The 16982-nt window shown below is 38.5% G+C and overlaps 1 protein-coding gene across 3 annotated transcripts in view; it reads right to left on the bottom strand.

The window, feature by feature from the left end:
- Positions 1–304: 304 nt before the first annotated feature.
- The window catches only part of DDX6 (DEAD-box helicase 6), a 38130-nt gene continuing 21452 nt past the window's right edge, over positions 305–16982 (bottom strand). Inside the window, exons 7-14 of one of the 3 annotated variants that reach the window (XM_036324093.1) lie at positions 16159–16253; positions 14687–14809; positions 14039–14167; positions 12298–12414; positions 10933–10996; positions 6602–6703; positions 5867–6072; positions 305–4638 (exon numbers count right to left, since the gene is read on the bottom strand). In XM_036324093.1, coding sequence (XP_036179986.1) covers positions 5897–6072; positions 6602–6703; positions 10933–10996; positions 12298–12414; positions 14039–14167; positions 14687–14809; positions 16159–16253 — 806 coding nt within the window. In that variant the 3' untranslated portion in view covers positions 305–4638; positions 5867–5896. The remainder of the gene's footprint in view (positions 4639–5866; positions 6073–6601; positions 6704–10932; positions 10997–12297; positions 12415–14038; positions 14168–14686; positions 14810–16158; positions 16254–16982) is intronic. The other 2 variants (XM_036324094.1, XM_036324095.1) reach the window with 2 other exon arrangements.

Genomic DNA, 16982 nt, shown 5'->3' with positions numbered 1-16982 from the left:
TCATTTAGGTCTTTTCTTCCCTCAGTGTTTTGTAGTTCTTAGCAAACAAATGACACTCATCGCTAGATTTATTCCTAAGTTTTGTGAGCATGTTTGTTACTGAAACACCTGGTAAGTTCTGGGAAGTGATGAGACTTTGTAGACCAACATCTTTTCTTTCCAAATGAAATGTGGATGCTGTACAGTGTCTAACTGGGCTGGATGAAGGCATCAGATTTTATTCAACGGGCTCCACACTGCCTCAGCTCAACAGGAATCACTGTAGCGCACAGCCTCCTGCTGAAGAACGCACCACACAGACAGCTGGAGTTCCAGTGGGCTTTATTGAGATACATTAACAAAAGCCAAGATTTTATCAACCATCTTTTCTGAACTTTATAACCTCAGCAGACTCTGGTCCACATGTGCACCTACAACATAACACCCCCCAACAAAAAGGAAGCCCCACTGGAACATTTGCCAATTAACAGAAGCCAATTGTCCCTTCCCCCAAATGTTTGCAAAATTTTGAGTCCCCACTGTTCATTTCTCAGTGGGACTGGCCCCTTGTGGCTAGGGACCATGAAATTAGACCCCATTTTCACTGAACAAAAATTTTCAGGTTTTAGTTTTGTTTCAAAAGGGAACAGTGACTTGGTTTCCTCCAGGCACCCCTGCCCCACAACCACTGGTTAAAACCCAGTAGCCTGTATCTTCATAACCCACCCTCCCCTCCCCTGCCCAGCATTGTCTACAGAGAATTTAAATACACTTCCGGTTGGAATCTGTCAGCTGTGGAGGGGCAGAGTCCATGCCAGGCTGGCTCCCTCTGACCTCATGAACTGCTATAGCCTTTGGACCCTTAACTCTTTACCCCAAGATGAGTTTTTAGGTCAGGAGTAGACTTTCTTTGGGAGCTTTAAAAACTATCTTTAAGGATATACAGTAGAACCACAAGCTCAATCAAGTTCACCAAAAAGTTGACTAACATCAACTCCCACTAGGCCTATAATTTTGTTTGACAAAGATATTTTGCCAGAAAATGATTTCACAATAACATTTTTTAAGATACATACAACGCTGAACAAAGTGACAAATTAAAATAACATGGCTTAATTCCCAAGAATTTACTTCATCTTTGTGTTACTCATCCATAAGGTCAGAGAGTGGCTAAAGGCAACTTCTGACGAGGCTAAGAGCTTCAAAGTGTTTCTAAATCCTCAGTGCAGACACCCTCCCTTTGGGGCAGTCACCTCCCTCCCACCCCTATAAAAAAAAAGAAAAAAAAATTAAGCCAAGTAATCAGAATGAGATGTTTGATTCCAACAGTTTACACTCCAGGCTTTGTGCCGAGTCGTCTGGTTCTAACCCAACCCAAGCATGATGGTATCAAACACAAAGCACACGGCAGAGGAAAGATGCTCCCATCTCATTCTGAAAACAAATACTGATAACCGCCCGCCCCCACCCCCCACCTTTGGGGCCCCCCGTATTATGGTGCGGGGCAAACTGGACAATTTAGAGACATATTTAGATTTCTCTCTCCTTTACTTCTTCCCATGGAAGATAATTTTGGAATTTAGTCCAATCCTAAAGGAAAAACAGGCCCAGAGGCAGCAAGGTGTGCAACGGTCCAGAACCATCACACAACCACATAACCACAGGCTAAACAATGGGCTGACGTTATTTAAGTATTAAAAAGAGGGAATAGTTTTCATCCAAATGAACCACTGGAAAAAATATCACCATGACTTAAAATAAACACCCTATACCGGAAGAACACGAAAACAACTTCCAATAGTAACAAATGCTCCTTATTGCGAAGGGGATTTAAAAAGAAAAAGAGACTAGGATTTGACCTAGTCTTAGAGCAGCGGTCGCCAACCTTTCGGACCTCACGGACCACTGGTTGGTGACCGCTGCCTTAGAGCATCTTTCCGTTTTACAATTCCTATTCAAGAGTCAAGCACCAAAACTGGACAGCTGCCCGCACAAGGCTGTGTCCAATCCTGGTGTCCCAGACAGTTTAAGTGCCACTCCTCATCCGAGGCTGTACTTCAGGAATACTTTCAATTAAACGTCTGTGCTTTAAGAGGGACCCACAGGCATGTGGCACCAAGCAGACAGTCTGAGGATGGCGGAGAGGACTGTGCTGTTTATAGTCACCCGCACTCTAGCGAGATATAAAACTGCATTTATAAGCTTTCTTGCTTTTCTTCTAGAATGATCCCTCTTATCTTGCCAGAGATGGGGAGGAAAGAGGGCTGCATCAGTACACAGAGACTATATATATATATATATATATATATATATATTTTTTGGTCAAAAGTTGATGCCTTTTAAACTCCCTCCCTCCACCCCTCCCTGGAAAAAAAGTTACTCCCTTAACTAGGGCTTGTACTTAGTTGCCAACAATGGCTGGTAGAAGAACCTATGTGGCGTGGATACCAAATAAATGAGCTTATTTTGGGGGGTTTGTACTGTGCAGCTCTTGCTAGTTTCTAAGGAGTTAGGGCTATGTCTGATCAGGAGGCATCTGCAGGATTTTGATCTTCAAGGAATTCTGGGTGAGTCACAAATCATTTTTGTTTAGAACTAGACAGAGTCAAAAAAGAAACTTTGAGTAACTGATTTCTTTATCCAGATGAGTTAAGCATGAAAACATAGGCAGGACTTGTACTATTTTAGGGCTCTGAAAAACAATGGAATATGGAAATCAAATAAAAAAATTTTTATTTTGCCTTTTTTTTTTTTAAACCCTAGATGCCTCCTGATTGACCTAGTACACTGGGTTAAAAGGGAATTAAAAACGTTTTTTAAAAAAAGTTCACTGGTTTTGATTCATCTCACTCCTTTTGCCTGGAGATCAGGCCAAACATCAAGCATGTTGGGAGGGGCACAATTTAATGCAACACTATTGACTGTAAAGCATTTGCCAGCAATTTACAATGCAAACATGACAATTCTCGTCACAAAGCTAAAGCATGGCAAGCAGCAGCTCTCAGGGTTGCCCGTTCCTGCAAGTTTACGTATCAAAGTGGGCAGAGGGCACACACTTACACAGTATAGGAAGTGACCCACAAAAATGAAGCCCCAGAACTGCTAGCCTCACCGAAGCTGGTACTGGCTAATATTGTGAAACGCAAAGTCACGCTTATACACATACTGCTCAATGCTGCCACTCAAGGGAGGTTCCACACTGCATGTAATTAATCTTTGTCCCCTTTTGCAGAGCTTAAAAAGTTTCTCAAACTTTAAAAAAGGGGAAAAAAGCACAGTAAGAGAGAGCCTTTCAAAAATAACCCCAGGAATGCCAGGTTTTTGAAGTTTCCTTGCTCCCTCTGGCAGGCCTCCCTCCTCTACAGATACTAGAGACAGTGTGGCAGCAAACAGTGAAGACTTCTGGGGCCCTTTCCCAGCACAGGGTCCCCACAGGAGTCCGCTTGCTACAGTAAGAGGTTAAAGTACTTTCTAGAATTTAGTGTTGCGGAAAACTGAGCCCCTCTCATCTTAGCTGCTCCCATAATCACTCTAATCCCCTTAATCCCAGCAACCTTCATCAAAAACAAACAAAATATATATATATATATGTATGTGTGTGTGTGTGTGTGTATATATATATATATATATATATATATATATATATATATATGAACGCAGAAAAAAACATATTTACAAAGTTTATACAAGTGTACACACCCAGTTTTCTATGGGACGCGCTTTGCCAGAGGAAAGAGGGTCAAGGCTGACAGGCTACACCTCGAGTGCCATAGCTGCGAATGGAGACGCACATGAACCAGTCTCTAGTGTTCCGTACAGAGCACAAAGGCTTGTCGTATGGCTCCTGCAATGACAGAGACGCTCTTTCCTTTGGGAGCAATGATGTTGCATTGACTCAGCCCAGAAGAAATTTTTACTTGGGATTGTGTGGTTGTTTCTTAAATACATGTATTTACAGTGCGGATGAACTGCAGTTGCATATCAACTCCTCCACTTAAAGAAAAAAAATGGTGTTTAACATTACTAATAGGTTTCATCTTTCAGCCCTGGGCTTGAGTACTGGGTAGAAAGGGAAGAGAGAGACTTCAACGTGAAACCAAAATGAAATAAAAAGTTTTAAAAAGAAATAAAAGGAAAGAATTACTATTGTTGATTCCTTGGGCTGTGTCTAGAAGATGATATTCTGAATGGTCTCATAGCATAAGGCACTTCGCACAAATAAGTAATAAGCTCTTCAGGCTTAAAAAACGGATGAGTCATCAGGGAGAAGTTGAAATGCACAAGAGTCAGCTGTTGGAGAATTCGGAAATAATAGACAAGCTTGTGTGTTCATCAAAATTCTTCTCTTTTTAGGGTTTCTCCCTTCTCTTCTTTCTCCTCCTTCCTTGTCCCCCCTTTTCCCCAGAAAACATTTTTAAAAATCCAGCAGTTAGTGCAACTAATGTTCAGTCAGCACACAGTGCAAACAAGTGGAACAAAAAAGGTAAATTCCTTCTTTTCAGCTTTTTTCTTTTCACCAGTTAAAAAAGAAAAAAATGTCTGAGTTCTTTTAAATCTTCATAGTTCCAAAATAAAAGATGAAAAACCCACAAGAGAAGAGCATCCCCCCCAAAATGATGTGTCACAGATCCAAGCAAGCCTTCTTTAGTTTGTCAAAGCCTAAAGAAAGAAGAAACCTAAAATTAACCTTTGTGAGAGCAGTATGAACTAGGGTATACAGGTTTTTACATCCCCATCCCAAATACTCTCTCTGTAACAGCGTCTACCCAACTCCTGCCTACTGTAGAGTCCATGCAGGATTAAGGAATGTCTGCCAGGCATTCTAGAGGCAGAATGAGAGTCTGATAATTTTGGCCTCAGCCAGCAGTCATTCATAATACTTAAAGGAACTACCTTACACAAACGTAATAAATAGCTTGCCAATATACTAACAAACATTGGCTAGTTTTATGTTTAAGAATTATTTGACATTTAAAATTTTTAAAAAATGAAAGTAATTTGAAAAATTTAAAAACAACAGGTAAAATGTTCACTGCTAATGTGGAACTCATCATCTCTCAAGTTAAATCATATTCTCCTCAGAAAAATTCCACAAGTCTGCTTTCCTTCATGTTGAGCCTTGCTTTGGGCATTTCTACCGGAGCCCAATAGTCACCACAAGATTAAATGAGAGGGTGCAGAAAACCAGAGTGGGCATTTAAAATGAGATAATTGCCCGTGGGTGTGACTCAGTGGTTGAATGTCAAACTAGGAACCAAGAGGTCATGGTTAAATTCCTGGTCAGGGCACATGCCCAGGTTGCGGGCTCGATCCCCAGTGGGGGTGCGTGTAGGAGGCAGCCAATCGATGATGTTTCTCTCTAGTTGAAGTTTCTCTCTCTCTACCCCCTCCTCTCCCTTCCTCTCTTTCCAAAATCAGTAAAACAGATTTTAAAATATATAAAATTTTAAAAAGACATAGTTATCCTCATTACACATTTGGCAATAAGGTATTGTAGGTAATGTAACCTGACTTACTGAGGCACCCATTTGAAATGAAGAGTGAATTCCAACAGAGATGACTGAACGATAAAGGAAAAGAGAACAGAAAATATTTTCACACCCGAAATTGCTGAAAAATATTCTCTTTGCTTTCATTATTTTTGAAGTCTGAATCTGTCTTGATACTGCTCATGGTATCACACTACTTAAAAAGACTGCATTCAAGAACAACACTTAAGGATTTTCTAATGAGACAGAACACAATTTCACCCAAGAGACAGCTGTTTTACTGTCATTTATGCTAAGTGTTTCACCGCCCTACATTGCTGTTACGTATGCTAGGGCATCTAATTGCCCCCACGAAAGAGGATCTTGATTGCTTTCCTTCCTTTAAATATTATGCTCACTTAGCTATTCTGTAGGTACACACATGCTTGTTATGGTTTATCATCTTCTACAGGCTCGCTGTGGTATTCCGCCACATATAGGCTCTTGTCAATGTTGCTTGGGATAGGTTTAATTTCTGTTCCCAGCTGCTCCTCAATACTTTTCAGGTTGAAGCGATCATCATATGTGATCAAGTTGATAGCTAAGCCAAGATGACCAAAGCGACCTAACAAAAAAAAAATTATTTTAATTAATTAAGAAATGAGTTAAATATTAGAATGCATGTGTAAGACTGTAAGCATCAAAATCATAAAGAGTTAATGTTTTTGTCAAGTGCCACTCTGGGTATAGGAAACTACTTTTCTACTCTCCTCATATTCACATTACTTCCCAAAGGTAGTACTCTATTTTACCTTTTTCAAAGGACAAACTAGATATTTGTGTCAAAAGTTGCCAAAATACCCATACTAAACAGTGGTTACAGATTGTACCAGAAAAGAAAAGTGAAGTTCTCCTTTGTTAATTTTACCTTAAATTATGCATATAGTAGTTAACTTTTTAAACTTTTCTTAATAAGTGTTCTAGAAGAACTAGAAATTAGTCTTAAACACTGAACAACTATATTAGTTTTAGTTCCCATTGCTACATCACTATTTCACACAAAACCCCACACAATTTAGTGACTAAACTTCTCAAAAAACAAAACAAAAAAACAACAAAAACGTCCACAAAGAGCATCTCCTGTCTTTCCTCACCTGATCTTCCAATGCGATGGAGATAGGTCTCTGCCAGCTTTGGGAAGTCAAAGTTTATTACCACATTCACAGCTTGTATATCAATACCTCGGGTAAACAAATCTTAAAAAACAATAACAAAAAAACCTCCATTATAACTTTCAATATTTAAGCAATTTTAAGCATTTAAACATGTGTCTTGGTACTGTAATACTATTTAACAAATATTTCTAGTATATCTTAAATGTATTCATTTCACTTAGTAATTCAAATGCATTTTCAAATTACTAGCATTACCTTTCATGCACATTATCACAAATAACTTTCTGGTCACAAGTTATCTTTGCCCAGTTCTACAAGAAAATTTTAGAAAATGGTCTAAGGTAATTGCAAATACAGGAAGAGACCAAGATAATCGGTAAACTCATAAAACAAATCTCAGGAATAACCAGTATTTTTATTTTCTTTAGCCTGTTTTTTGCTGAATTATTTATAATGTCTGAGGTAAGCTAATCCCAGTGACTATGCTAATTTAGGCTTTGAAAACTATAAAGAGAAACAACAACAGGCTAATAACTAGGTTTGCCTTCTTCTACCAGCTCCGCACTCCAACATAATAATCCATGATGGTCATAATAATATTTCAAAAATATTACTTTGAATCTGTAACTCCTTGCTTTAAATGACATTCGAGGTCCTCCTCTCTATGTTTTGGTCTTAACACATTGCGTACCGCATAGAAGTCTCTAAGACATACGCCAGGGACCGCACGTTTTTGGGCAAACTGCATGTTATTTAAATCATCATAATGCACTTTAGGTGTTGTTTTTCAATAATTGTAACATTTTTATTTACAAAAACAACTAAACAATTAAACAATTAAAGTTCCTAGTCCTTTTTTAACGTATGGTACTGTGTAAAACATTTTCCTCTATGAAGAGGGACCAAACAAAATTTACGTAAGTATCTAGATTCGCTCCTTTTCCATGGGCGGGAAACACGAGAACACTCGTGAGCGGTCCCTAACAGATGGCGCGCGAAACACGAGAAAGCTCCTGAGCGGTACGGAATGTGTTAACATACTTTTCTAACACATCTCAAAACTTCCTCTCTACCAAACTCATCCACTTACCCTTCCTTGAACATATCTCTCAGCCCTCTATACTTTTGACACCAGTCCCCTAACTTAAACTTATCTAGCTTATAAAGCCCATTAAAATTCCATCTATTCCATCTATTCTGACATAACCTCAGCTAGTTACTTCCCTCCCCTATGAAAATTTAGGATTACTTGCTACAGTTGACCCTTGAACAACATGAGGGTCAGGGGCACCTACCCCCGCAGTCGAAAATGTGTAACGACTCCCCCTAAATTTAACTATTAACATAAGCCTTCTATACAGGAAGCCTTACCAATAACATAGTCGACTAACACATATTTTATGCTATACTAGAGCCCTGGCTGCCATGGCCCTCATGGCCCAGGCTGCCTCGTGGCGCACCCCACCCACTGGTTGTTCCAGAAGGTTGGTCCACCATCTGGTCTAATTAGCATATTAGCTCTTTATTATATAGAATCTTTTATATATCGTGTTCTTGCAATAAAGAATTTTTCTTATCTTAAGAACACTTTCTTTAGCTTTAAAGAAAATTTCAATAACACATTTACTATACTTACTGAAAAATAACCCATGTATAAGTGGATCCATGCAGTTCAAATCCGTGCTGTTTGACCACTTTCTAAAATTCACATTTGCAAATTACCTTTAGTTCCTTACAGATCTAGTCCAAGGCCTATCTTTGTAAATAAAGGTGCTTTTTTGTTTTGTTAATCCTCACCCAAGGGTATTTTTCCATTGACTTTTTTAGATAGAGTAGAAGAGAGGGGGAGACGGCCGGGGGGGGGGGGGGGGGGCGGGGGAGAAACATTGATGTGTATGAGAAAGAGAAAGAAAAGAAGGACAAACATTGATGTGAGAGAGACATATTGATTGATTGCCTCTTGATGGGCTGGGGGTTGAACCTACAACCCAGGCACACACCCGACTGGGAATCAAACCTGTGACCCTTTGGTGCACAAGCCAAGCCTCTAACCACTGAACCCACCGGCCAGGGCTCTAAGTCTTACTGCCATGTAGCCATGCCCATTTGTTTATATACTAAGGGTGCTTCAGAGTTAGAATGGCAGAGCTGAATATCTTGTAACAAGACAACAAGGTGTGCAAAGTCTAAAATATTTACTAGCCACCACTTTACAGATAAAGTGTGCAGGCCCTGCTTTAGACTTTTGTTGTTGTTAATCCTTACGCAAGGATATTTTTTCAAAAAAATATTTTTATTGATTTCAGAGAGAAAGGGAGAGGGATAGAAACATCAATGATGAGAGAGAATCACTGATTAGCTGCCTCCTGCACAGCTCCTACTGGGGTTGAGCCCGCAACCTGGGCAATGTGCCCTTGACCAGAATCGAACCCGGGACCCTCCAGTCCATAGGCCGAAACTCTCTCCACTGAGCCAAACCAGCTAGGGCTCCATTAATTTTTCTTAGAGAGAGTGAAAGGGAGGAGGAAAGACAGAGAGCTAGAAACATCAACGTGAGAGACACATTGATTGGCTGCCTCCTGCACACACCCCAACAAGAACTGAATCTGCGACCCTTCGGTCCTCAGGCTGGAGCTCTAACCACTGAGCAACTGGCTAGGGCTAGACTCTTAATGTTATTCACCTTTTAATCACTCATTAAACCATTGCTCCTTGAAGAAAGGGGTGGTACTTTGCAGGTATTTGTATGTTTATACATGTTATTCAGTATTAATGACATCACTGTTCTGAAAAATCAGAAAGAAGGCACTGGTACTTCAAAAACCTGAGGGCAACTTGGCAAGTAATGATTAAATATAAAATCCATTGCCCTGGCTGACTTTGGTCAGTGGTTAGAGCATCATCAAAGGATCTCGGGTTTGATGCCCAGTCAAGGGGCACATGTGGGAGGCAGTCAATCGATGTGCCCCCTTCTCTTCCCCTCCTTCCCTCCTTCTATAGAAATCAATGACAAAAATATTCTCGGTATTTTTTAAAAAAGCATTAATCACAATAATTTATATCAGTGTATAAGTACAAAGAACATTTGGGGGGGGGGGGGCTTCTCCCCCTGGCTGGGTAGCTCAGTTGGCTAGAGTGATGTCCCAATACACATGCAAGAAGCAACCAATGAATGCATAAGTGGAGCAACAAATCAATGCCCCCCTAAAATCAATAAGTAAAATTAAGAAAAAAATATTCTCATTCAAACAGGGAAATGCTTAATAGCAAATGACAAATGTGAATGTAAATGTATAATTCACAGCTATATTAAACTGTTCTTCAGATGTAAGGCAGAGAAACAAGATAAACTGGAAGGTATGCAAGGTATTTGATAGTCCTTTTTATTCATGTAAATTAAATACTCTGCTAAAAAATTTCAAAGTTTATTTCTACAGTAGCATTTTTAAAAACACAAATCTTGAAATATTCTAAATCTTGATTTGAATGCACATGTAAATACTCAAATAATATACATATTATTTGTCTATGTGTTTACCTCAATAATTTTTAAAAATTCTAGGCTTTCTCTCTACCCAGAAGATATTAATCTTATACCAATATTAAGATTATATTCCTAACGTAAAGATGGGAGGAGCTTTAGCCAGTTTGGCTCAGTGGATAAAGTGTCAGCCTGCGAACAGAAGGTCCTGGGTTTGATTCCTGTCAAGGGCACATGCCTGGGTTGCAGGCTCCATCCCCAGTGGGGGGCGTTCAGGAGGCAGCTGATCCATGATTCTCTCTTATCATTGATGTTTCTATCTCTCCCTCCCTCTTTGAAATCAATAAAAATATATTTAAAAAATGAACGAACAAAAAGAACGGGAGGATACTGAATCCATCTGCTTTATCTAGTTGACTGTCTGCCTGCCTCCCCAGTGGTTTTCTTCATGCAGTGAAAATATAACAAAATTCAGAATAGTCTGCTTCTGACAAAAAATCAAAAGGCCACAATAAGCAATTTCTAAAACACAGATGGTTTCACAATATAATTCATTTTGTGTATGCTAAAACTATTCAGAAAACACACAAATTCTAAAATTAGTTTAGAAGGTAGGTAAGACATGAGTGCCAAAATCAGTCTTCCACAGCTTCAGATATGGAACCTGATTTCAGGAGTTAACCACAGCCCATTCTCTACTTCAGGAGTTCTAGAAGTGGTACTAGGGTGAGCTAGGCTATGTCACAGGCTCCTGTTGCGTAACATAGAACAAAACAGCAGAACAGAAATAGGAAAAAAGCAATGGATAAAGAGAATAAAAAGTACTTACCAGTGCAAACAAGATTGCGGCATAAGCCATTTCGGAAATCATGAAAGACACGATTTCGATGTTCCTAGGAACAGAGCAATGCATTTGATTTGACCAAAACTCATGCACACAGCCCCAAATCCCCACTATTTCTCCTGCACAAAATTTGTTTACACAAATGAGAGGTGAACCAATTCAATATACATATATTTATAATGTTAAAAAAACACCATAAATTGGTTTCCCATAGGAATTAATAAGCAACTAATACATCTCTATATGTTGTATTTATTTTAAGTCAAAGGTATTTATATTTTTTGCTGAAGTGGATTTCAAGTAACAATTTTCACCTTGTTTTTGTATATATATACCCTTTAAAAATGTTTCCAACAGACAATGCCAAGTTTGGCTTGACCAAACATCTGTTTTACCCTTTTAGTAATTATATACAAAAGCTAAAATAACTACTTTCCAATTAAAAAACAAAAATGGAATATACACAATGATTCTAGGAAGTGATAAATCTAGCATCTGGCAAACTGGCTTATTTTTTGAGCACAAAATTCTCCCATTTTAAAATATTCTCATCAGTTTAATATATTCATTTCTTGTGATAATTTCTAACTGCGAGGCGCCTACATGGTGGTGGTATCTGATCCATGACATTAAGCTTCTTTGAAAACCAAATGTGAGTTAAGTAATTTAAGTTCTTAACCTTGACAAGTCTACAGAAACTGCTTTTCATGAAATTTCATTAGGCACACACACACAAAAATGTCATTATAGCTTTTAATTTATTATGTGCTAAATAAAAAGTTCAGAAATGTAGAGATTCCATCCTTTTCTTAAGCAAATAGTAAAAAAAAAAAAAGTACTTGGGTTGAGGAGGTTCATAGATACATTAAACATGTAAAATCCTCAGCAATAATGGAAATTGTTGTGTCTGTACTGTCCAAAACCATAGGTGATTGTGACATTTAATGAGGCACTTGAATGTGGTTAGTGTGACTGAAACATTTAAATTTGATTTGATTTTAACTCATTTAAATTGCCACATGTGGCTAGAGGCTATTATATTAAATAGTGTAAAACTAGAGATAACCTGGGAAAGAAAGGAATAAAGTCTGACATCTGTATCACGCTTGACTGTTGACAGGTATTCGTACATTATCTCAATCCTCCTTATGAGATAAGAGTATGTATTATTACCCCTATTTCATAGTAGAAAACTGGGCCTTCAGGAGGATAAAATGAAGAGTCCTTCATCTACTAAGGAATCATTTCTTCTTAAACTCAGGACATTTGGAGGAGCATTAAAACAAAATCCAAGAAATACTTAGAAAAAGATGTTTTAAAAATCTGTGCAACTTCTAGTTTGACACTCACCTGCCTCATTTTAGCATGGATATAGAAGCAAGAATAACCCAGTTGAGAAATCTTCTTGGCTAGCAATTCAACTCGCTGAGAGGAGTTACAGAAAATGATCGACTGGTTTATCTGAAGCTGAGCACAGGGGATGAGGGAGAGACATGAGTGGGAAAACACCTTTACTTACTTTGCATACCTTGAAAATATTGACTGGCAAACAAATGTTAAAACCATGGTCTATGACAGAGAGTCTTATGACACAAAAGATGCAAAACTTTAAAAATTGTAAATACTATTCATTTACTTAATATTTGCAGATACTTTATAAGTTTATTGTAGTACGGTATATTTCATAAGGGCACACAATTGCCAGCAAGAATAAAACAAAACAGTTGCTGCAAATACTGAATTAGTGGATGAAGAACCATTGCTCCTAGGATAAATACAGGGTAGTTCCTGTGAACATCTGGTCACAAGTTTTTCTGTGTGTTTTTTAAAACTGGTATTAGATAGAGGAAGGGGGAGAGAGAAACATCAACTGGCTGCCTCCTGCACATGCCCCAACAAGAGATTGAACCTGAAACCTGGGTACGTGCCCTGACCTGGAATCGAACCTGCCACCTTCTGGTGTACAGCACGACACTCCACTGAGCCACACTGGCCAGGGTTGGCCATGAGTTTTTCATCAATGAATCAATAGACAGTCTTGTTTTTGTGTTACTGTTTAAAGCAGGGGTCCTCAAACTACGGCCCACATGCAAATACAAATATTGTATTTGTTCCCGTTTTGTTTTTTTACTTCAAAATAAGATATGTGCAGTGTGCATAGGAATTTGTTCATAGTTTTTTTTAAAAAAAATATTTTATTGATTTTTTACAGAGAGAAAGGGAGAGGGATAGAGAGTTAGAAACATCGAGGAGAGAGAAACATCGATGAGCTGCCTCCTGCACACCCCCTACTGGGTATATGCCCGCAACCAAGGTACATGCCCTTGACCGGAATCGAACCTGGGACCCTTCAGTCTGCAGGCCAACGCTCTATCCGCTGAGCCAAACCGGTTAGGGCTCATAGTTATTTTTTTTAACTATAGTGCAGCCCTCCAAAGGTCTGAGGGACAGTGAATTGGCCCCGTTTAAAAAGTTTGAGGACCCCCGGTTTAAAGACACTTTATTTATTCATGGTCAACAGCACCATAACTAATGCCTGTGCAAGCAAAGTTTATCTAATACACATTTCCTCTGAGAGGCACTTCAGTCTTCTTGTACTTTGGTGCACCAGACAGCACTTTAACACTATACTTTTAAACAATGAAATCAACAGAAAAGTCGCAAAAAATGCAAAAAAGATGTGGCATTAAATAGGCCATGAATATGACCTTAGTTGGGAATATGCACAATGACTCAAAATTTTCCTCGCGTTATGCATGTCCATAAATGACCTCAAATGCATGCAAGTACTGATTGTGGTTATAAATTTTGGCAAGTAAAAATTTGAGAATACAGTATCCGCAAACAAGGACTGACTATAATTACTGCAAACATGAGAATCAACTTTAATTAAGGTCAAACTATTTTAGAATTAAAAGTACCTAAGACTTGTCAATTATACCCTATCAACTTCAGACCAGCTGAAACTATTTTTCAGGAAAAGCTAAGAACTTTTTTTTTTTTTTTAAACATTTAAAGTGATGGGGAAACTGATACAACTGTGTTTCATTGGAATTGAGTAATGGACAATGTTCAGGAGCCTATTCCTCACCCTGGAGAAAAGTGTGTTGAGGCAGTGCACTTTTTGGCGCTCGGTTACATATGCGTAGTACTGGGTTACTCCCTTCAAAGTTAACTCCTCCATCAGGTTAATCTCATAGGGTTTCTGCAAATGGGAATTCTGAAAACAAACAAACAAACAATAAATAAATAAAACAGAAGAAGTCTTATTCTTAAGTGAAAGCAGAGTGTATCTCTTAAGCTCAAAATATATCCTATACATCTGTCTGAAAAAACTTTTGCTTTAAGGGTGTAGCTCTCTTGAAAACAAAAATATACAATCTTTCCTGGAAGAAATAAATTACAATTAAAATGTGAGATTTAACAGTCAGATATGTAACTAAGTTACTATTTTGTACTTTGTGTACAGGATTATGCTGTAATAAATTTATATAGCATCAATGGCTGTGTCAGCAGCCTGACACCAAAAAGTGAACAATGAAGGATTTAATCAAATTACTATTTAAAAATTCAGTTAATTTATGCACAACAAACCTTAATCAGCTGAAAAAAAAAAAGCCAAAAACTTAAAAATAATCAGCCTAAATTGTAGCCTGATAATAAGATATAATTATGAATAAAGATATGCGCCTGAGAAACAGGATGGCATTGCTTCCAAGCACATCTGTCTCACACTCACCATGAACTTCTGTACACTAAGAGGGAAAGTAGCGGAATACAATAAAATCTGTCTGTTTTTAGGTAGCGTGAGAATAATATCCTCCATTATTTGCACAAAATCCTGTGACAGCAACTTATCTGCCTGCAGTACAAGAGAAGACAATTTTAAAAACAATTAAATAACGTCAAGGTCTTTGGTAACTATGGCATCATCCACCAAGAGCATTCATGGAATGTTCCTGGTGGTAAACATGAAGTTCTCTACACCACAACATAACCCGACAGCACCAAGATATGCCCAGTGACTCAGAAGGGGGAAAAGTCTATAATACCCATCTACAGGGTGAAATGGTGGCAGGAATCCTAGCAGATTCCATAACAGAATTTTAATATGATTTCCTTTGAAGAGGCAATATGGTATACTGGTTAAAAGTACAAGCTGCAGAGTCAAATTACTTGGATTGAAATCTTGTTTTCTTCAATTTACTACACGGGGAGGTTGCTTAACCAATCAGTTCTTCACATTCTACAATTTTTAAATTAGGATGTGTACTCACTACAGTAACTTCACAGAATACCTATCTTACAAGGTTGTTGCAAAAATTAAATTAAAAACAAAAAAACATGTAAAGCACCTAGTGTTAATACAGAGTGAAAAATAAATGTTCCCTCTCATTCCTCAAAAAAAACAAAAAAAGCTGATCTGAATTAGACCACAATCGACCTGATCTATCTATCTAGCTAAAACGCAGACCAAATAGGAAAGTAATTTTATTTCAAAATATTAACAGTGATATACTGTATGTATAAAACACTACTGGAACCCAAGGACACAGAACCGAGTAAGTTCTTAAAGCAGCCGTGGGCAAACTACGGCCCGTTTGAAATGAATAAAACTAAAAAAAAAAGACCGTACCCTTTTATGTAATGATGTTTACTTTGAATTTATATTAGTTCACACAAACACTCCATCCATGCTTTTGTTCCGGCCCTCCGGTCCAGTTTAAGAACCCATTGTGGCCCTAGAGTCAAAAAGTTTGCCCACCCCTGTCTTAAAGGCACTTACTACCTAGTGAGATAACACATGTAACAGAGACTAAAAAACCAAATACCAAATATTATACGCTAAATGAGGGGGTTAAAGCCATTACATGCCTTTTAAGATGTATCACTAAATGGAAAGAGACTTAGCATGAACTTGGTTTGAGGTAACTCAGCAACTTCTCACCTTGAAAAATAAAAATAAAATCCAAACTATCTGGCATCCCTAAGAAAGGCACAAGGCTGAACTATTCCTATAAATAACTATCATCTACTGCCTTTAAAGGGCAAAACATGTTTTATAAGCATATTAGTTTCAACTGACAAACGTCATGTGTTTATTAGAAGATCATAAGGAAAACACAAAGAACCTTTGCTTCATTCACTGACAATTCTAAATAAAGCTCAGAATAATACAGAATAGCATCTTTGCAAATGAAGAGACATTACCTCATCCAATACTATCATCTGGACATGATCAACTTTTGCTACTCCTTTCTTGATAAGATCCAGGATTCTCCCAGGAGTAGCTATTACCACGTGCACTACACAAGATTAGAAAACATATTCTCATTAATTTTAGCTTGGGCAAAAAGGATGTAGTAAAGGCTTGCATACATATATAAACCTTTAAAAATATATATCTATTAGAGGCCTGATGCATGAAATTTGTGCATGGGTAGGGTCCCACGGCCTGGCTGGCAATCAGGGCTGATCTGTGGGGCAACCAAGCAGAGCAATAGGGAGTGTGGGGGGGATGGTGGGGGGTGCCCCCCTGGCACCAGCCTTGGCTGGCCTGGGGCCTACAGGCTGGGGGCAGCTCCTGCATTGAGCGTCTGCCCCCTGGTGGTCAGTGTGCGTCATAGTGACCAGTTGTTCTGCGTTTGGTCAATTTGCATTGTTGGAGAGTTAGGAATTCAGTAGTCCCTCCTTATCCAGTTTCACTTTCCATAGTCAAATGCAGTCTGGAAATATTAAATGGAAATTCCCAAAATAAACAATTCATAGGCTTTACATTTCAAGCCATTCTGAAAAATGTGACGAAAACTTGCACCTTTCCACTCAGACCTGCCCAGGATGTAAAGCATCCTTTTGTCTAGTACAGCGGTTCTCAAACTGTGGGTCGAGACCCCTTTGGCGGTCGAACGGCCCTTTCACAGGGGTTGCCTAAGAACATCCTGCATATCAGATATTTACATTACGATTCATAACAGTAGCAACATTACAGTTATGAAATAGCAACAAAAATAATTTTATGGTTGGGTCACAACATG

This window comes from Myotis myotis, unplaced genomic scaffold (genome assembly GCF_014108235.1).
Source record: "Myotis myotis isolate mMyoMyo1 unplaced genomic scaffold, mMyoMyo1.p scaffold_m19_p_10, whole genome shotgun sequence".
Lineage (NCBI taxonomy): Eukaryota > Metazoa > Chordata > Mammalia > Chiroptera > Vespertilionidae > Myotis > Myotis myotis.
Note: the sequence above shows the minus strand (reverse complement) of the source record. Positions and strands in the feature narration are given on the sequence as shown.